General features: G+C 35.0%; 1 protein-coding gene across 1 annotated transcript; it reads left to right on the top strand.

Annotated features, from left to right (window-relative positions):
* Positions 1–1,676: 1,676 nt before the first annotated feature.
* Positions 1,677–22,896, top strand: LOC138702230 (klaroid protein-like). The gene is made up of 9 exons (XM_069829820.1): positions 1,677–1,877; positions 2,104–2,217; positions 2,322–2,416; positions 2,874–2,985; positions 5,075–5,209; positions 7,749–7,858; positions 11,396–11,563; positions 17,181–17,273; positions 22,738–22,896. The coding sequence occupies exons 1-9, from the start codon at positions 1,793–1,795 to the stop codon at positions 22,858–22,860; spliced, it is 1,035 nt and encodes a 344-aa protein (XP_069685921.1). The 5' UTR covers positions 1,677–1,792; the 3' UTR covers positions 22,861–22,896.
* The last annotated feature ends 208 nt before the right edge of the window (positions 22,897–23,104 follow it).

Here is a 23,104-nt window from a genome sequence, read left to right as displayed (position 1 = left end):
TTGGAAGATAATTTTTAGTATGCGAAACTAGCATATCTTGTCGAGACTGAACTTTTTAAATGCAAGCATGCAACACAAACAGAAACTATTGTTTCAACCACAAACAAAATTCAAGGTTTTTACAAAAAAAAAAAAAAAACTGAAGTTTTGGGAGTCTTCGGTTATAGCGAGTAAATTATTGCCCTTTCTTTTGGTTGAGAGTTTTGAAAATCGACTTGCTGAAAGTGAAAAAGAATGCTTGAAGAAGTTAATAGCAAGCACCTAAATGTGTTACAAACTTCAGTAACAAAGTACCGGTACTTCCCTAGTGTGTCCGTTTCAGAGTTAGAACCAGTAATTTCTCCTTTTGGTACTTCTGGTGAGTTCAACATTCAAAATACCATCAACCTATCAAAGAGAAAAATAAGTTGCTAGATTTGTCATACGATTCTACTATGAAAACAAAATTTCTAGACAATTCAGTGCAGTCTTTTTGGATTTATGCGCGATGTCAGTATCCCGCAATTGCAAAGAGGGCCGTTTTCAACGTCATACTTGTGTGAATGAACATTTTCTACCATGAAAATAGTGAAATCTAAACAAGGGAAGAGTCTGTTCTATCTTGAAGATGATTTACGTGTTGGCCTGTCAACCATAAGGCCACGTGTAGATAAACACAGTGCAATCCACCAAGCGTAGACTTCACATTAATTAAAATTTTTAAATACGTGACTTTTCAAAAGTGGTAATAAAAATCTTTTATCGGACATCCAGCATAGATAGGCTGGGAATTTTGACACATAGGTACCTTTGTTTTTTTCTAATGCCACTCAAGTTGCTGCTTGCTTTTTAGAATTTCCAATTGCTTGTTAACATTGACCTATCTACAACACTGGATGTCCGACATTAGTACTACATGGAAGTTATCAGTGCCTTTTTTTCTGGAGGAACACGCTGGAACGACTTTCTGGCACCTTTTTGTTGCATTTTTCATCATGGAACCGAAATATGTGTGAATAAATGTTTTTTTTTTTTTTTTTTTGTTTAATTCCGTTTAAACCTTAAGGGTGCTATTCATAGACATTTCGCAGCACGCGCTACGAGCGTACTAAGCTAGCCCTGGATATCCACTGGTTACTAGTACAGAATTCAAATCATATCCTATCGCTTACACTGGTTTATGAATACGAAAAACGCTGATCATCCACCAGAAGCCCGCGCTAAAAATGTCTATGAATACGGCCCTGAAAGTCTTAGTTGGACGAAAAGGAGATTAAAAACGACAAAATTCCCGTGCAGTGAACAGTAATCATCTTCCTGTCCGCTATAAAATATTCTACACATAGTTCCACCACCTTTTCTCCAGAAGAAAAGCTCTGTTTATTATTATTATTATTATTATTATTATTATTATTATTATTATTATTATTAAAGACAAAAATTAGTGTATTGCGATATCAGTAAAGTGTGTCGTCAGTCAAAAAAGGTTGGGAACCAACGAGCTAACGTACTCCGAAAGTCTATTTTACACTTCCTGCTGTGCTATTTTACGAAACGGACTGAAGTTGGTTCACATGATTTTTAAAACATAGGGAGAAAACTTGGAATGTTGGCATTGCTGATTTTTAAAACAATGGCAGTGAGAAAATAAAAACAAAACACTTCACAAAAAGCATTGTTAAGTCGTTGCTAAACTTTTGATTAATATTACTTTTGCTTAATGATATTATGATATTATAGCAATCGATTTCTTAGTTTTTTTTAAGCGTGTAGAAATTGTAGAAAGTAGGACGAGAAAACTGAATACTGTATTATGAGAACTTTGTATAATGAACCATATTCTCCAAAGAAGAAAGAAAAGAAAAAGGTGATATATGAATCTGAAGATCCATGTTTTGGTAAATACTTATTTCTTTCTTTTACTAAAACATTAGATTATCCTTCCCTGGTGACAGATGCAGTATGTAGTTTCGAAGCGTTTGTGTTTCTATCCTATGCTATCGTCCAAGTGATCAAGAAATTCACACACCACTATTATGATACATTGTACACCAAAGGAGGAGGGAAAGTAATTGATTATTGATTTAAAATATAGCAGTCATTTCTTTTCTTCTGCTTTTACAGATCTAGATCCGGTAGGTACGGAAAGTGATATAGCTTTCTCTTCTTCAGAGAAGAACTATGGCTGGCTTAGAGTTACGAAAGTGTGTGTTATCACTAATCTACTTGCTCTTTCTGGTAAGAAACATCTCTTGTACTCATAAGTATAACTCCGATTCCACTTTTGCTAGTGACTAAATAATAACTAAAATTTTATCAATTACATTTTTTCTTTTTTTCAGTGCTGTATTTATGTTACGAACATAAATTATTAACAACTGTAATACATATGGAGATGAAATTTAATGCTTTAATAAAAGATTTTGAGGACTTATCTGTAAGTTACAACCTTTCAGTTCACAAAATGTACAATACTAGCTACACTATCGTATAGCATTTTTTCCTCCTAGCTGTTTAGTTTCAATTCGTTGCGTGTAACTGACAATTCAAAATTTGTACACGCTTATCTCGTTATATAGGCCTAACAGAACCATTTTAAAGTTAATTTCATGAAAGTAGAAAAATGTTCACATTTTATACCATCAGATTTATTGATATATCTAACAATAATTATTGTTCTGTTTGAATAATTACAATATAAAAAAGAGACAAGATGCACAGCGGTTTCTTTTGTTGTATTTAGGTGGCTAACAGAGTTTTATTTTCGGAATTTATTATTGTACCCCTAACCTATATTTAATTTTACAAATAAATAGCAATTTATATCCTAACTCTTATTATATAGTTTAATGGTATAAAATTAACATGAACTTCGTTGTACGTTTTACGCACAGGAAAACATCATGGCAATCCAAGAAGATCACAGCTTGAAAGTGAAAGAAATTTCAGCAATGATACCTCGTCTGTCACAAGTTAATAATAAACTAGTTAGCGATATAGATCAAGGTAAGGAAAAGAACACTAAAATAACAGTACAAAATAAGTCTGATATTGTATTCACGTTGTTGCATAAAATTAGTTTGTTCACTTGAACCAAGTTCTGAAAAAAAAAAAAAAAAACTACCACATTATTACAAGCCTTCAGAGGCTCTTAAGAATGGCGGTATATTAAGACTCTACCTTCACGAGACGAGACATTCGGCACACTCACATGCTGGCCGTTGCTACCTCCAACAAAATACTCCTGATACTAATTTCTGAGTAAACCCCAGGAGCATAGTGCGGCCGAAACGATTAAATTAATGGAGAAAATCCATGACAAATCAGGAATCGAACTCGTGAACTTCCGACTTGCAGTGTGATCCCTGATATACGTATGAGTGAAGTAAAATACATCACACATCGGTATATATTTCAATCGTCATTTAGTTACCAAAGATTATTAGTATACCGGTAAACAGCTGGATCTATGTCTAACTTCGTATAAGTGGAGAAAAGATAAAAGGGAGGAAGGGAATTGTAGGATTGTAGTTCTACCCCTCACTGGGTCCCTATAGTTACGCCAGCGAATAGGGATTATAAAGAATGGAGACTGAGCGAATTTTTCTGTGTTTTGTTTCTCTGTGCGCCAGCGGTTAGTTCCACTTTCAAGCGCTAGAGGTAGTGTAATCGAGCATACGCTAAGATAATAATTGAGAATAGAGTTGAGACACAGGATCCAAACATCGCCTACCTCATTGCATAATCCAGTAACGCTTTGCTTCATATAAATTCAAGTTAACAGCATTTCCTTATTTCTCAGTGACAAACTAGTTGTAATAATAATATTTTATATTTCAGATATCATAAATTATATTATAAAATAATATAATACATTATAAAATTAAGTATCGAATTCGTTTAATATTTGTATATAATATAATATAGGTATATGGTTTTACTTCTCGTAAGAGTTTTGTTTTTCCATTTTCAGCGCTATCAAATCATTACGTCATATTTTAATTGTTGTTGGGATCAACGTCTGAACTCTCATTATAAAGGAACTCTAGAGTCTAGACATTACAGTTAATGAAGGATTTATTATTTTATGGATCCAATTTATTTTATTTGAGTACATAATGTACCTAGATGTATTAATTATATGTGTTATATTTCCGCTGTGTCGACTGCTAGCTGGTGTGATGTCAGCGCCAACTGTAGGGAGAAAGCAGAATTTGACGCTCTAGCTGGCTTGAAGGCCATTGAAATCGGTCCGGCTACATCAAAGGTACCGACGCGAAGTGTCCATTCTTTATAATCCCTATTCGCTGGTTACGCCAGGTCCATGCGGACCTGCGGACTGTAGGAGCATATCAGCTGTTAATTTCAAATGTTAGAATCGCTAAACAAAAACACGGTTGAAACGAAACACAGGGTTCGGAGGTTACTGAACTCTACAGTATTTATTAAGCTCTTTTGGTCAAGTTGTGTAAGATATTTAATGGATTTAATCTAATCATATTTTATATTACATAAAATCAATGTGGTAGTGCTGAGAGATGATATTTCTTGTAATACCGTTACACAGTTTTGTTTAAAGATGTAACCTAAAAGAAATATGTTTTATGGGACGAAGTTTTATTTTGGAAAACGAATTACCACTATAACAGGTTTTAAATTACCCGCATAGTTTTGGGGAACAAATTAAGATAATCCAATCTCAACTGCAGATATACTACTCGATTTCCGTTCATTCCTTTATTATCTATACCGGTACCTTTACTAACTACATGCGTTTCATATTGCATACCGTCATTTCCCGTAACTATGGTCTTGGAACACAACTGTGGCCCACGATACAACTATCCAAAGAACATTGTAGAAGTAACATAGATCATTCGTAGATAGCTGCAGTGACTTGATTTCAAACTACAGTACAGCAAAAATATAGAAAAGCGAAGTACTACGTTATGGAGTACAAAATTTGAATGGACCATAGTTGTATTCCAGGATCATAGTTATGGGAAATGACGGTACTTTGTTACACCTATGTAAAAATACAACATGTTTATAGAGTGATGATTTTCTCATATATGATTTTGATATTTTTATACAGAAATTGAAAAGATTTATGAAGTAATAGAGGAAATGGTGTTATCGAACGACAGAGTTCAAAGTCTGGTGTCAAGCGAATTGCAGAAATACGATGCTGACAAGACTGGCCTTCCAGATTTTGCTCTAGAAGCAACAGGTCAGAACATTGTAAAATATATTCTTTAACAATATTTTATAGCCCTAAAACCTGTAGGTCTTTGACTTTGTTGAAAAGCAGCCATAAAATACAAGTTCAACTTACATACCGGTAGTCCACTACCGGTATTTACTATATCAAATGATATCATTCCAACCAGCAGAGAGCAGACTTAGTCGGAAAGAACCATGCTGGAAATATTCTTGAAAGACCATTATTATTTTGTGAAATTTTAGTTAATCTGTTTGCTCTGCAGTAAAGGTATGGGAGTAAGGAGAGCGTCCATTTAACATAACATAAGTCTTAGACATACAAGGTCCGGTAGAAACATATGATTTAAAGTTGGAAACATTTCCTTCTGCTACGTAATATAACATTGTTGCATACAACAATGTGCCGAGTAGTTACTACCATTTAGTAATGATGGTACGTTGGTTGAATGAATATCGAGATTTTTTTTTTTTTTTTTGCCTTAGAAGTACCTTTTTAAGAACAATGACTCGGCTATGCATATCATGCGTACAAAACATTTACAGTCGCGTCGCTGTTATTTCCGGCGTGACTCTTCCTCTTTGCTTACGCCTTAGAAAGTGAAGGCTCTATAAAGTCTAGGTAGGAAATATCGTTCGTCATTTTTTTTCTTTCGTTGCCGAGCTACCAGACGAGGAATCTATTTGCCGCACCGTTAAACATTATCATGACGTAGCTTCTATGATAATAAATCAAACCCACTGTAATTGAGCAAATAATTGAGCTGCAAATAACGTCCTCATGTGCTTTCTGCGAACTCAAACGAAAGAATAGAAATGGCGGGAGTTTGTATTAAGTCTTTAGCGAGTCTTAGGAAGTGCATAACGTCATTAGCAGCGAATGACAAGACGCACACGTTTAAATGTAGCCGGCCTGCAACGTGATTGGCTGCCGGAAATAAGAGCGACGGGACTATATCTCGTGTTATGAAATAACTTTAAATTCTATACAATCAGCTGTGGGTAACAATAAAAGGGTTAAACCAAAAGTGAAGAGTGTTCTTGAAAAAATTCCTGTATATTCGAAATTCTGTGAAGTACAATATGAACTAAATAGTGAACAGGCACAAGTTAAAACACAACATTATTATAATAAATAAAAACTATTTCAAATTCGCACCAGTAACATTGTGTGATGTCGAAAGAACATTTTCTTGTTTAAGTGACAATCGAAAAGGTTTTTATGCTCGACCATGCCGAAATGTAGTAATTATACACCTGGTAGCAGTCCTTTAATGCATGTCATTAAAGTACACCTATTCATTAAAGTTCAGGTTTTCGATTATTCTCGGATATGCAATCGAAAGACGAGGGAAACGTCAAGGAGGCTGGAAATCCAATACTGTCGCAGAAGGTTATGTTCTGTTACTATAATAATTAGCGTTAATTGTAAATAATATTCAAATAAATTCAATTTGTCATCTCGTTTTTCAATTCTAAATCAATTTCCAGGTTATATCAAAATTAGTTCATGTTATTCTCTAGAATATATCAACGTCAATGACATTATTGTTCCTCGGAAAAAATCAATACTTTCGCATCTGCGCACATCTCACAATTTACGAGCTATGCACAAGGTCACTTCCGCTCTTGAGTCAGATACGAATAAAATGAATACTTCTGAATAATTTCAAGTTAGAAATATGGTCGAGCATAACACGTTGTATGGAACTTGCCTATAATGGTAATTAAGACGCTCGTATGAAAATTATGAAACTCGCTTGCGCTCGTTTCATAAACATACTCGCGTCTTAATTACTATCATTATAGGCTCGTTGCATAATGTACTAATATTTGACAATTTACGAGTGTACACAGTTGTACATTGCAACAAAATTAGTCACACTAGTACATCATTTTTATTTAAAATGTGTCACCATTTTCTGCGAAGAAGAGAATAAGTAAGTCACTTTCGTAAATGCCTGTTATTCCTTATTTGTTTTAATCATCTGATTATGCCGAACACTGTTCTGATTCAAGCACAGCAATGCTCTGTACAAGTCCCTGTACTACTTACAGTCTAGTATATACAGTCACGAAGCTTGAGTTGTGAGGGTGTTTTAACAAAAAACAATATTTATTTCTAAAACGTATTATACTATTTACATAATCCTATATGGAGAAAATTTTTGTTAATCATACTCAAATCTAAATTTGTGTTTTATTTTCGTTAACCCGATGGAGCTCGCACATATTTTCCTAACATAAATGCTTCTCCGGGTCTGTCAGACCCAACCCAATCTAGATATTTAAAAAAATGATCTTATCGCGATTATAGCTACAGCCTCTTTTTTTTTTTTTTTTTTTTTTTTTTTTTTTTTTTTTTTTTTTTGGTAAATGAGAGTTTAACTATAATTATTTTTACATAGTAACATAGAACATGTAAACTATTTACTCTGGGTCTCAGAGACCCAGTGCGAGCTCTGCCTAGTTAATATACTTTCGTGTCTATTCGGGATATCCTAGTCATAAACATGTCTAACAACACGTATTTTGATTTTAACCACCAGGTGGTTCTATTGTCAGCATACGTGATACCAAGTCCTACAACGACTGCTCTATATTTTCATTCTTCAGTGACTACTGCCATAAAACCAACACACCACGTTTAATAATACAGGTACAAAACATACTAAAATTTTCTAGTAGGAACCTAGAATTTACAGAAGTATAGGCCTACAAAATGAAATTGAGCCCGCACCTTTTAATTAGCCACGACACAGACTCCAAATTAGAAGAAGAGTAGGGCATCCATACAACTGTTGAATGTAATAATTTTCCATGTTGAATCTTTCGTATACTACCTTTAACACTTGAATATAAATAATTGATTAAATGGCGATCTTACTCGTGTTAATTATGTAAGCATGTGTGACTTACAGCTGTTTCGATGCTGTTCGACACCATCCTCAGAGCCTACTATATCTCGGCGCTATCTCAACTTCGCTGCCTGTTGTGTGGGTGCGTTCTTGTGATGAAGAGTTGTATCAAATAGTGTGTGTGTGTGTTCTGAAATTGATCTGTGTGTTGAGAATTTGACTGGGGTGTGTTTTAGTGTATCTGTATATTTCATATTGTTCTAGTGTGTTGAGTTTTTGGTTTTTGGGTTGTATGTGTAAGATTTCCATGTCTGTATTTATGTTATTGTATGTGTGGTTAGCATTAGTTATGTGTTCGGCATCTCAACACACAAACAACACAAACAAATAAATACTACTACACAGGCGTATACAAACTCACATGCAATAGTTGCGACAGTTTCTACATTGGACAGACAGGCAGATCATTCCAAACTCGATACAAAGAACACATTAAAGCAACAACCAGAGGACATAATACATCTACATATGCCGAACACATAACTAATGCTAACCACACATACAATAACATAAATACAGAAATGGGAATCCTACACATACAACCCAAAAACCAAAAACTCTACACAATAGAACAATATGAAATATACAGACACACTAAAACACACCCCAGTCAAATTCTCAACACACAGATCAATTTCAGAACACACACACTATTTGACACAACTCTTCATAACACGAACGCACCCACACAACAGGCAGCGAAGTTGAGATAGCGCCGAGATCTAGTAGACTCTGAGGATGGAGTCGAATAGCACCGAAACAGCTGTAAGCCACACATGCTTACATAATTAACACAAATAAGATCGCCATTTAATCAATTATTTGTAATAATTTTATAGCTGTTATGAAAATAGGACACATGTTTATATGAACCTTTTTACTCAGAATAGTTTATAGTGCCACTCCTAATATATTCACTATTCCTTCTGAATCATTTTGTATTTTATTGTATTGTATTTATTAACATTCCATGGTATTCACACATTGCTTCACAGCTAGAATATGGAACAAGTAAAAAAACTTAATATTACTATAAAGTCTTAATTTATAGTCAGAGTCTAGTTGAAGTATATACAGGAGAGGTTTACAATATAGTCTACTAGTACAGAGACATCATTTTATTTTTACTAACATTTCTAATATTAACCTGGCTATACCTTTGGATTAACGGTTAAGAACCGGAAACAATGTTTGCTACCCCTTTCCACGACCGAAGTTTGATGATACTGGCGTAAAATACAAACAGATCACTTTACTAGGTATAGGAAGGAAGAAAAGTAGTTCACTCATTTACGTAAACTAGGAAATATCACGATTTTTAGTTTGATAATTTTCATTAAGTTTTCTTTAATCAAACTACAGTATAGTATTAACAATAAGTGTTTTTACTCACGAACTGAGCTATCCATGCGAACGTATTCATTGTGCAGTGCATATTATACAGTCTACAGTAAATTAGCGTACAATAAAGAGTGAATTTAAATTGAAAAATAATCATAATATGGGTATTGAAGCACATTTTTGAAAATTGTGGCCGTTCATTACGATAGAAGCTTCAGTTCTTTTGTGCATATTATGTCACTTTAGACTAATGTAGCCTACCTAATTCCAGTTTCGTCCTTCGTACCAGTAATTCATGTTGAAATAATTCTGTACCTACTATATAAAAGAATACCTTACGTACTGTAAATTCAATCTTCACTTCAGTCCGATTCGAAAAGATAAAATTACTCAGATTGCTATCTACTGTCCGTCCAAGTGGTTTTAACGCAGGATCGTAGAAAGGGGAGAAATCACGTGACAGTTAATTAGTTAACGAGACCTTTTTATTTAAGTTGTTTTAAACAGTTGTACAATGTTACGTAGAAGTCCAATTCCTAACAGAAATTAATGTTTTCAGAAAAGGGCTAAGACAGCCCAACCACTAGCCTTTACAGAGGGGCGAGCAGAAGCAAGTGGGGGAAACCGGGATGTGACGTAAGCAAACGGACGTACAATATCTGTGTGAAAATATGATTCAATATTGAAAGTTCTTTCTTCACTGGAAAACACGACCATATTTCTGGAACGTACTATACTCACTAACTCAACACTGTTTACTACATAATATGCTGCCTTGGTTCTGTGTGGAGGACGATTGAACTTCATTAGTAGAAGAGGTGGAAGTGAAGTACATTAAAAAACTCAGGTGCAATAAAAATTGAAGTAAAAATAAGATGATGTCCTTGCACAACACAAAGTTTTAGTATCAATTTCATGAAGCGTTGTTGGAGTCATGAATTCACCTACAGAATAGAAGGCGTGAGAAATTAGATACTTATTTAATTTGGCCCTAAATAATCTTATGTTTTAAGTTTCATTTTTTATATCGATAGGGAGGCTATTAAAAAATTTACTGCCATATAACGCACTCTTTTTTGATAGCACGATAGACTTACCAATGGAGTATGAAAGCCATTTTTTTGACCCGTATTTATGCTATGAACTATTGAATTAGTTACAAAGTTTTCACGATTACATACGAGGAAGATTATTAATGAAAAAATATATTGACAAGCCATGGACATTATTTGTAGTTTTTTTTTTTAAATAGTCCTACACGATTCCCTAGATTTGACACTTACTATTATTCTAATTCCTCTTTTCTGTAATAGGAATATACTGTTCTATCTGTGGAATTTCCCCAGAATATTATTTCAAAACTCATTACCGAGTGGAAGTATTCAAAGTATACTGTTTTTAAGGTACTGATATTTACTATCTTTTGCATAGATATAATAGCAAAACATCCTGAATTTACTTTGGGGGTAATTTCTTTAATATGATTTTTCCAATTTAACACATTATCGATTTTTAAACCAAGAAATTTGGTTGTTGTTTCTAATAGGGACCTATTGTTAATTATTGCGCTTGAAATTTGCGAGGTAGAATTTGGACAGGATTTAAGTTGAATTATGTTAGTTTTGTTACAATTTAATACTAATTTATTGACTCAGAATCAGTCACATATTTTGAAGAGAATTTCCTTTGTTAAAGATTGGAATGTGTTGGAGTTATTGACTATAGGCCTAATTACTATACTTGTGTCATCTGCAAATAATATGGGATGATCTACCTCTTTTGTTACAGAAGTGAAGTTGGAAGTTAACAATGCTAGTTATCACAAATTATTTTCAGCATAGCAGGATCAACTGTTATGAAAGAAGTGCATATTCCCTGTATGCTTAAAGTTGATAGTGAATTCTATTTAATTTTGTTGTGTGACGGACATGTCACAGCCAGGTGTTCTACCCGGAGAATGCTGGGCTTTCGAAGGGTCTTCTGGTTCTGTTGTTATTCAACTCACAAGAAAGACATTTGTCACTGGAGTATCACTAGAACACATTCCAGCTTCTGTTTCCATCGTGGGACACACAAAGAGTGCACCCAAAGACTTCTCTATCTGGGTTTGTATATGGTTGTTTAAAGTTCTACTTTGTGATCGACATGTTTATCATCTAAGGGTAGAAAATAATGCTTTTAGGGTAATGTCCATACTGTTCTCCAACCAGGAGATTGACCTTGAAAGGAATGTGCTTACTATTGCGTCATCTATTGGAGCGAAGTAGGTAGATAATATTACCGTTATAACGTCAGTTTAAAAAACATGCGCTCTCCTGCATGTTATTTCCTGTATGGAAGGATTAAAAGACTAAGGGCCGTATTCATAGACATTTTTAGCGCGGGCTTCCGGTGGATGATCAGCGTTTTTCGTATTCATAAACCAGCGTTAGCGATAGGATATGATTTGAATCCTGTACTAGTAACCAGTGGATAGCCGGGGCTAGTTTAGCACGCTCGTAGCGCGTGCTGCGAAATGTCTATGAATACCACCCCAGGAGATTAACCGTGATCTAATTTTGTAACTAGGGTAGTATAAGTATGTGTGTATCAGTGTTATCGTTCGTGCTTTGAGAGTTAGCCAATGGAGATGCGTGTACCACGTGTGTGTCCTTATGACATCTTATGACATCAACATTCATTCACAGCTGCGTCTCATTCATCTGAGACTTTCTACTGGTTTGAGTACAGTAGTTGGTCTACAAGTACCCAAATCATTACCTTGAGAGATTCCTGTGGATGCTATAACGCATCCATACATTCGATGGCTGCTTATACAGTACTGCCTACTCATTCAATGGTGAAACATGTAACATGAATAGGAAGAAATTGCCGCTAGATGTCAGCTCCTAACGGCCTATGAAGTCGCTAGTGGATATAGATCTTATGTTTTATGTTTATATTATGTGTTGAAAATATTACATTGTATTGTATTGTATTGTATTTATTTACATTCCATGGCATTCGTAGATCGCTTCACAGCTAGAATATGGAACATATCAAGAAAATCTTATTAGTACTACAAAGTCTTAATTATAGTCACAGTCTAGTTGAAATATATACTTACTTACAAATGGCTTTTAAGGAACCTGAAGGTTCACTGCCGCCCTCACATAAGCCCGCCATCGGTCCCTATCCTGTGCAAGATTAATCCAGTTTCTATCATCATACCCCACCTCCCTCAAATCCATTTTAATATTATTCTCCCATCTACGTCTCGGCCTCCCTAAAGGTCTTTTTCCCTCCGGTGTCCCAACCAACACTCTATATGCATTTCTGGATTCGCCCATACGTGCTACATGCCCTGCCCATCTCAAACGTCTGGATTTAATGTTCCTAATTATGTCAGGTGAAGAATACAATGCGTGCAGTTCTGTGTTGTGTAACTTTCTCCATTCTCCTGTAACTTCATCCCGCTTAGCCCCAAATATTTTCCTATGCACCTTATTCTCAAACACCCTTAACCTATGTTCCTCTTTCAGAGTGAGAGTCCAAGTTTCAAAACCATACAGAACAACCGGTAATATAACTGTTTTATAAATTCTAACTTTCAGATTTTTGGACAGCAGACTGGATGATAAGAGCTTCTCAACCGAATAATAACACGCATTTCCCATATTTATTCTGTGTTTAATTTCCTCCCGAGTGTCATTTATATTTGTTACTGTTGCTCCAAGATATTTGAATTTTTCCACCTCTTCGAAGGATAAATCTCCAATTTTTATATTTCCATTTCGTACAATATTCTGGTCACGAGACATAATCATATACTTTGTATTTTCGGGATTTACTTCCAAACCGATCGCTTTACTTGCTTCAAGTAAAATTTCCGTGTTTTCCCTAATCGTTTGTGGATTTTCTCCTAACATATTCACGTCATCTGCATAGACAAGAAGCTGATGTAACCCGTTCAATTCCAAACCCTGCCTGTTTTCCTGAACTTTCCTAATGGCATATTCTAGAGCGAAGTTAAAAAGTAAAGGTGATAGTGCATCTCCCTGCTTTAGCCCGCAGTGAATTGGAAAAGCATCAGATAGAAACTGACCTATACGGACTCTGCTGTATGTTTCACTGAGACACATTTTAATTAATCGAACTAGTTTCTTGGGAATACCAAATTCAATAAGAATATAATATAATACTTCCCTCTTAACCGAGTCATATGCCTTTTTGAAATCTTTGAATAACTGATGTACTGTACCCTTATACTCCCATTTTTTCTCCATTATCTGTCGAATACAAAAAATCTGATCAATAGTCGATCTATTACGCCGAAAACCGCACTGATGATCCCCAATAATTTCATCTACGTACGGAGTTAATCTTCTCAAAAGAATATTGGACAAAATTTTGTACGACGTCAACAAAAGTGATATTCCTCGAAATTTACCACAGTTTTTTTTGTCCCCCTTTTTAAAAATAGGTACAATTATGGACTCCTTCCATTGTTCTGGTACAATTTCCTTTTCCCGAATAGCAAGTACAAGTTTATAAATTTCGCTATATAATGCACTTCCACCCTCTTGTATTAATTCCGCTGGAATTTGATCGATACCCGGAGACGTGTACTTTTTCAGATTTTCTATCGCAATTTCGACTTCTGAAAGCGTGGGTTCGGGTATAAATGGCTCAGCAGTTTGTATTTCAATTTGAAATATATACAGGAGAATTTTACAATATACTTGTACAATAGAAGAGGCTAGTATCGATACTTAATACAAAACAGAAATATTCATGCAGTGTTGTTGAAGGAATGTCACAAATTCACCTACAGAATAGAAGGCATGAGAAATTAGGCACTTTTTAAATTTGATCCCAAATAATCTTTTGTTTTGAGTTTGATTTTTTATATCCATAAGGAGGCTATTAACATTTTTTACAGCTAAATAATGCACTTTTTTTTTGATAGCACGATAGACTTGCCGATGGAGTATGAAAGTCAGTTACAAAGTTTTCACGATTACATACGAGGAAGTTTATTAATGAAAAAATATATTGACAAGACATGGGCATTATTTGTAGTTCTTTGAAAATGGTCCTAAACGATTCCCTAGATTCGGTACTTACTATTATTCTAATTTCTCTTTTTATAGTAGGAATATACTGTTACTATCAGTAGAATTTCCCCACAATATTATTCCAAAACTCATTATCGAATAAAGTATATTGTTATTAAGGTCTTGATATTTACTAAGCAAAATATGATGAATTTAGTTTGGAGGTAATTTCTTTAATATGATTTTTCAAATTTAAAATATTATCGATTTATAAGCCAAGAAATTTGATTGCTTTCGCGACTCTAATAACTTCGTTAATCCATTATATTATTTGCCTTGGGATAAAAGGAAATACAACTAGATATGCATAAACAAAATTTAAAATATGAAAGCCAATGAGTTACTCAGTTATAAAAGCCCCTATGTGACAGAATTAAAACAGTTTTCAAACTAAAATTGCAAATTAACTACTATTTAAGGACTTTTATGGAACTTGTACGGTGAATTAAAAATTTTTCTTCCTAAAAAACTACAAGAAACCATGATCTGTTCATATGCTACCAGTTTTTTTGGTGATTTACATAAAATATATAAATTTCACAGATAGGGACTTTTGCAACTAGGCAATTCAATAAAAAATGAACTAGTACCCCAGAAACTTACAGCTTCAGTACTTTCCGAGAAAGGGGTTTCTCCTAACAACAAAACCGGGAAACTTTTTCTGTGTGGAACGTCCCTACATTACTAACAATATTGTAAGTAGAGGTTTCAGGAATTTATCCACAAAATTTTCTGACAAGTTTCGGATGATTATTATTCGTAACATACTTCAATATTCCACACTGGCACAAAGTTATACTTTTCTCATCATTTAACCAACTACCTATCTCAACTTAATTATAATTTCTTTATACATACAGTATATTGCATATAGACTGAACTGAATTACATTAGCTCATAAAAAAATTAAGTTATTAGTAATAACGTTACATTGGGGATGACAACTTGCGCTCTCTGCGGTCAATGCCTAGAACTAACGATGGACAGAGTAAAGCATTGCTACGTTCATAAATGAACATACATTTTCTATAGATGCAGGGCTAGGTTGAACCAATTCTTGGAAGTAAATTTAATTTATACTTTTCAGTTACAACGTGAAAATATATGTTTACTATTAAAATAGAAATCCAACCCTAACTATGCCGAAAACAGTTTCGCTTTTCTGCTACTGTTTACAAAAATAAAAATAATAAATTTGGGGGAAAAATTACAGCACTGTGTTTTGAAGTTACCATTAACACTACTTCATCAATGAATTGCTGAATCAGATAATCACAGTTTTCCACAGAATGGATCGTAATATACGTGAAATCTTAATGTACATTTTGCATGTAATTAAATAGGCCTAATAATTTGTAGTATGAGAGAGTAAAATTAAATTTCATCCATGAGTGAAAAATTTAGCGCATAAAATGTGTTTACTCTCGTGTGCTTTACAATATTTTATCCATTACTGGTATCTAAATTTAATTTTAAATTGTAACGTGCTGTTTGTGAAAAAGTTATAAATGAATGACTTGTATGGATTTTATTGTTGCTATTGTGTTGATTGTCATGTGATTTAAAATATTTTATGCTCGACCATGCCGAAATGTACTAATTATACACCTGGTAGCAGTCCTTTAATGCATTTAAAGTACACCTATTCATTAAATTTCAGGTTTTCGATTATTCTCGGATATGCAATCGAAAGACAACTAGCAAAACGTCACGCAGGCTGGAAATCCAATACTGTCGCAGAAGGTTATGTTCTGTTACTATAATAATTAGCGTTAATTGTAAATAATATTCAAATAAATTCAACTTGTCATCTCGTTTTTCAATGTCGAATTCAATTTCAAGGTTATATCAAGTTTAACGTTTATCTTATTAGATTATATCAAGGTCGTCGACATTCGTTGCCCAGAAAAAAGCAATGCTTTCGCGTCTGCGCACATCTCACAATTTACGAGATTGCACAAGGTCAGTTCGCTCCCCAGTCACATAACCATAACATGAATACTTTCAGATTTCAAATTAGAAATATGGTCGAGCATAAAAAGTCGTATGAAACTTGCCTATAATGGTAATTAAGACGCTCGTATGAAAATTATGAAACGAGCGCAAAGGAAGTTTCATAAACATCCTCGCGTCTTAATTACTATCATTATAGGCTCGTTGCATTATATACTATACTGATGTGAGTTAAAAGTTTCAAATGTATTTATCAAACACTTATAATTTTGCTATTCATTAAGTGGTTGATTGTTTCCCAATGTATCTAAATATGGTCTGAAACTAAGATCTTACTGGATTCTATTAGTTTGGTTGAGATGTTTTCTATTTACGAGGTAAGAACGGCTAAAGGACAGAAATTCATTGCTACCTCCTCTTCGACAAAAGGGTAACGAGAAATTTAACTGCAAAATTGAATTTTGATGTGGGTGAAAAATGCTTGGTAAACTGTATCTAAAGTTCTCTCATTCCAAGACGGTCCTTTTATGTGCCACAAACTTACGACAGAGATCTCTACTTAGTACTTATGTTTGGAAAGAGGCCATGCACAGGCATTTCATCACCCTCGTCTTGGTTTGACCTTGAACCTGATAATGAACACTGTAAAATGATTTTATTTTTCTTTTTTTAGGGTTTAGAACACGCTGACGATGAACAAGGCTTCCTCTTTGGACATTTCACTTATGACAATGAAGGAAATTCACTGCAGACATTTTTCTTTAAGGTAATGTATCGTACCTGAAGTGTAAGTATTTTCTGAATGAAACCAATCATTTGAGAAGCAAGACATGTTCAAAATGTTTGAGGAGTAATCTTTTAACGTAGAACATTTAAGTGGACATTATTCTGAAAAAAAAGTCCGTTACGTTTCTGTAATACAGTAGAACCCCGATTTTCCGTAACCTATTAACAGATCGGCGGATTATCCGACTGTTTTTCTCGTCCTATTTTTCTATAAGCCCTTACCATTACACGATATGTCATAGGAATGCTTCCGCACACTTCCGGCAATAAAAGCAGTTACTTGTGGGAGGGGGTGTTTTTCCCAACTTATAAAATAGTCACTATCTGCTTTCAAAGAAATGTCCTCAGTATCTTTCACACAATTGCAAACCCGTGCATCATTTGGTCTTTGTTCTAACTGTTCGAGCGGCCGTACTGTTTAACTTCTGTGCAAAATGTCTTTAAAGAGTGTCGAAAAAAATGTGTTCAGCTTAGTATCGAAAAAAAAGTGCAAGTAGAATCTATAACTCATGTCGAATTACAATACGAGATTGGAGTTACAATTTACAACTGTGCGCTATTTATTATAAAACAAAGATAAAGTGTATAAAGTACGAGAATGTTGTTGTTTTCTAATGCCAGGCGTTTGACAATAAAGTCATTTGACCTCTTGCACTCCAATATTTTTCAAAGATATTATGATGGTCAGCCACTGAAGCACAGATTTTGAGGTGTTCCGAATCCATTTCTTGGTTTGAGTTGCACAATGGGTAGTTAGGGGACTGATATATTCCAATTTTATGCAGGTGTTTGGCCAAACAATCATGGCCTGTTGCCAATCTAAATGCAGCTACAGACGATTTTCGTAGTAAATCGGGAATTAACTGTGGATTATGATGCAGAGAGTTCCATTTTTTCCCTTGTGATTGTGTTATCAAATTTTGTTTGTTGAAGTCTAAGTACGTAGATTTAATAAATCTTTTTACAGAGTAATACGTAGATTTATTAACAGGTCTGTAAGTAGCAGTGCTGCCCTTCTTTGCTAAAGCATCCGCATTCTCGTTTCCCAGGATTCCACAATGGGATGGTATCCATTGGAATACAATTCTTTTATTGAGTGATATTAATTGAGAGACCATTTTAGTTATTTTTGCTGTTTGAGATGAAGGTGTGTGTTTAGAGACTATTGATAGAGTAGCTGCTTTGGAGTCTGACAATATAACTGCATTCTTAAATTTATTGTTGTGAAATAGAAGATTCCTGAGACTTTCACTTATTGCAATGATTTCTCCATCAAAACTTGTTGTTCCATTGAGAAGGGACAGCACGTAACACCTGCACCGGCACCTTGTTCTCTGGAGATCAAGGATCCGTCGGTGTATAAATGAAGCCAGTTTTGTGGAGGGTACATAATATTAATTGTCTCTAATGACAATTGTTTCATTATTTCAGTGCTTACTTCTGATTTCAGTATTTCTTCTGTTAAATTTAGATTATATTCTATATTTAATAGAGTTAAAGGGTTTGGTTTAATTTGTAAGTTTTCTTTTAAATTCGGTATATTGATTTTCTGTTTTAATTCTTGAACCATGGATATGAAACTTTTTTGAGTTTTCAATCTACAGAGAGGACTGTATGAGTGCCAATTGTTTCCTGGTAATCTGATAAGTACGAGAATTTAAATCTACAACACGATACCTCTACTCTTATCTTTCCTCTGATAACCATCACAAAGATTTCCTTGTCACTTAAAACCCGTCACTGACAACCAAACTTATATTAGTAACCTTCTGATCCACTAACTAGCAAGTTAAACATAAGAGCACGTAGAAAATTTCGGAACTATAGACCTAAGTCTTAGGCCTATGCACTTAATTTATGAAAATATATCATAGTATGGATTATCCGATTTTTTCCATTAACCGTTCAGTCCACCCTCTTCATCACCACGGATAGTAGAGGTTTTACTGTACTCCACGCGTATCTTGCCTCTTAGCGAGAGCGCGCCGAAGCAACTCGCATTTATATCAAGTTTTCCTGTGCGGCAACGGGCCGATACAACCCACAATATAGCATCAAATATACAAATAAAATAACTCCTAGAGTCTGATGATGCAACACGCATAATAATTTTCACTTTATTTCATGCACCTATGCCGTAACACTCAAAACCCACTGCAAATATCCAAACATATACAATCATACTATCAAGATTCACTTTACTCGTTCCACATAATTATAGATATTCTACGAATACCCTGCCATCATTTCGTATGTATATACGAAGGTTGCTCAGAAAGGAACGTTCTACATTTTTTTTTTCATAATAGAGGCCTATATTGCGATAAGCGTGGTAGCCTAAGTGTGTTATTACAGAATCGAGGAAAAGTTTGGAAAAACGAGACGAAATCGAGTTTTGACTTGAACGTCTCTAAGTTCGATCCAATACCAGGTTGCCATCCCAGAAAATCGACCGACACATTTTCAGGAGAGTTTTGTGGCGCCTGTACTGTTCTCCAACCAGGAGATCAACCGTGAAAGGAATGTGCTTACTATTGCGTCATCTATTGGAGCGAAGTAGATAAACAATATTACCGTTATAACGTCAGTTTAAAAACCATGCGCTCTCCTGCATATGTTATTTCCTCTATGAACAGATTAAAAGACCAGGAGATTAACTGTGATCTAATTTTGTAACTAGAGTAGTATCAATATGTCTGTATCAATGTTATGATTTGTGCTGTGAGAGCTAGCCAATAGAGATAAGAGTACCACGTGTGTGACCTTATGACATCTTATGACATCAACACTCATTCACAGCATTACCCCGCTCCGTTTCACCCGGCAGAGACTTTCTCGTGGTTGGAGCACAGTAATTTCTAAACTACAAGATATATTTCAATGAAGTAAACGGCTGTCGACAAAGGATCAATGTATTCAACGTGACCTTGAGTTCAGGGGCGGACGCAGGATTTTTTTTCGGGGAGGGATTTGAGGAGATAGTAAAAATGGAGTAATGAGAAATAAGTTTATATACTCACAATTTGTTTCCGAGTCACAAACATTTACAAGTTGGCCTGAGTAGCGTAGTCGGTATAGCCTTCTGTGCTCGAAGTTGCGGGTTCTACCCCAACCCAGCTCGATGGCATTTAAGTGTGTTTAAATGCGACAAGCCTCATATCAGTCGATTTACTGGCATGTAAAAGAAGTCCTGAGGGAAAAAAATTCCGGCACACAGGCGACGCTGATATAATCTCGGCAATTGCGAGCGTGGTTAAATAAACCATAATTTTTTAATTTTAACATTTACAATGACTTCAATACAAAAACAATAACAGAATGACATTTACAGAAGAAGGCGACGAGGCTTCTTAGACATTTCATCCAGTACTTCATGAGCTTTTACTTCTACATTTTTATGTATATACATCAAGGCCAGTGCATTTAATCTGTCTGCTCTCATCGTGCTCCTCAAGTAAGTCTTCAAATACCGCAATGTTGAGAATGACCGTTCTGGTGTTGCTGTAGTTACAGGCAACGTGCAGAAAAGTTTTAGCGCCTTGCAAGTGCAGGGAAAAATAATTTCATTGCACCTGTTCAAAGATGATATAAAATCAGTAGGTATTAGGTGAAGATTTTTCTGATCAAGGAAATTTCTTCTCCACATCTTCAGTTCATTGAAGAAAGACTCTGGTGATGCATCATCATCATTGGGCCACTGATTTACTATAGCCTAAACAGCAGTTTCTAAATCTTCATTTGATGCTCGCACTATGTTTTTAGGCAGAAAAGTTTGTATGGACTTTAGGATTCCCTTATGATTTAAAAACCTGTCCTTGAGCTGACTAATGAAATAGTCTAAGAAGAGTAGGAAAATTAAAAGCCTAAAATACTCTTCATGACTCTCTGTCTTGAAGTAAGAACGCTGTGTTTGTCTTCCTGCAGTTCTTGGAATTTAACACTTTAGCAAAGATAATTCACGTGGAAAACTCTCTAATTCCTACGTGCATTCGCGAATTAAAATTAATATTATTTTTGTTTCTTGTTTCGTATTTTTTTCTCAAAATTTCGGGAGGGGATATATTCCCTTAATCCTCCCCCCCTTGCATCCGCCCCTGCTTGAGTTGGAGCGGGTGACGTCATATAGTGACGAGAAAGACGTCACATTCTTAACATGGCCAAATATAAATGTACGTTCAACATGAGTTTAATATAGCAATTCTTTTGTGTTTTAGAACTTTGAATATTTATAGGCCCTATTAGACGATTGTCAAGATGTCCATGACTAGTCCAAGATAACCATGTGACTCCGATTTGCATCATAGCTTGTCTTTCTCGTTAGCTACGGCGATACACGTGGTTAACGAGAAAGATAGGCTATGGCGCGAACTGGAATCTTATCATGGTCTAGTCATGGTCATTTTGACAATCTCCTAATATAAATTTATACATGTTTATTTATTTTTATTTTAGTAGGTTATTTTACGACGCTTTATCGACATCTTAGGTTATTTAGCATCTGAATGAGATGGTGATAATGCCGGTGAAATGAGTCCGGGTCCAGCACCGATAGTTACCCATTTGTTCATATTGGGTTGAGAGAAAACCCCGGATAAAACCTCAACCAGGTAACTTGACCCAATTGGGAATCGAACCCGTGCCACCTGGTTTCGCGGCCAGACGCGCTAACCGTTACTCCACAGGTGTGGACTAAATACATGTCCAAAGTTCTAAAAAACAAAGGAATTGCTATACTAAACTCAAGTTAAACGTGCATTTATAGATAAACTCGTGTTAAACGTGCATTTATATGTACACTTGTTCAATGTTGGCAATGTAACTCGAGAATGCTGAGCAATAGAACATTCACAGTGGTGTCAAACGATTCGTAAAGAACAAGGCTTCAATTCCAATTGGCTAACAGTCAGTATTCGACAAATTTAATTGGAAAAACTCGCGAGTGAATTTGAGTGAAGAGATCAAATTCATAATGTCGAGGCATATAGAGCTCAAATGGAAGCGGGCGTATAGCCTAAGCAATCTGGAAAGAAGAGATGTTGATTGTCACTGATGACGTTTACCTTAACAGCAATTCTATCAGTGATGTACTTACATCTCTTACTCCGATACAGCCTAGGCCCGATTTTTTTTTCTATTTCCGAGATTCTGTTAACACATGTGTATTGCATACTGTTTTTGGACGATAGCAATTTTATTTTTCTGATTACCCTATCCCATTATCTCCTGAATTAGTTGCCTACTGAGTGATGTCTTATTGGTGTCACAAGGGTTCAACCTGTCTTCGGACAGTTGACTGAACAGCAACAAAATATTAAAGATCAATTTCTTTCGTAAATAAAAATTACTACTATAAGAAACATATGCAGATGTTGTTTGGAAATCTCTTATCATGATGTTCTAAAAATCAGTACTGAAAGTTTTAACATTATCTCTTAATTCAACAGGAGAGAAGCAACAAGCCATTCTTGTTTGTTGAACTGAAGGTGCACTCAAACCATGGCCATAAACTTCACACGTGTATCTACAGATTCAGGGTTCATGGCAGTGTTGGCAAGCTATTGACCTAATGTTTGTAATATATTGATTGTAATAAATAAATTTTTCAAATCTCATGTGTAAAGTTTCAATTTATGATACAGTATTGGTGTACAGATACAAGTAAATTAATAAAAAAATATATTTTAACGTGACTTTTTTAAGTAGGCTATGGGTGTTATTAAGAGACAAATGAAATGGGGATATTGCAATACTGGAGAAATACAGGCATGAAAATAATATGGAAATTTATTTATTAACCTGAAGTTCCGCTTC

The sequence above is a fragment of the Periplaneta americana genome, chromosome 6 (assembly GCF_040183065.1).
Source record: "Periplaneta americana isolate PAMFEO1 chromosome 6, P.americana_PAMFEO1_priV1, whole genome shotgun sequence".
Lineage (NCBI taxonomy): Eukaryota > Metazoa > Arthropoda > Insecta > Blattodea > Blattidae > Periplaneta > Periplaneta americana.
The sequence above is the reverse complement of the archived record's forward strand: the minus strand, read 5'-3'. Positions and strand labels throughout refer to the sequence as shown.

Excerpts from the sequence above, each read along its gene's own strand:
- LOC138702230 (XM_069829820.1), top strand. The coding sequence starts at position 1,793 with ATGAGAACTTTGTATAATGAACCATATTCTCCAAAGAAGAAAGAAAAG. Across the intron at positions 2,417-2,873 it reads AAGATTTTGAGGACTTATCT|GAAAACATCATGGCAATCCA; the intron begins GTAAGTTACAAC and ends TTTTACGCACAG. Across the intron at positions 2,986-5,074 it reads AGTTAGCGATATAGATCAAG|AAATTGAAAAGATTTATGAA; the intron begins GTAAGGAAAAGA and ends ATTTTTATACAG.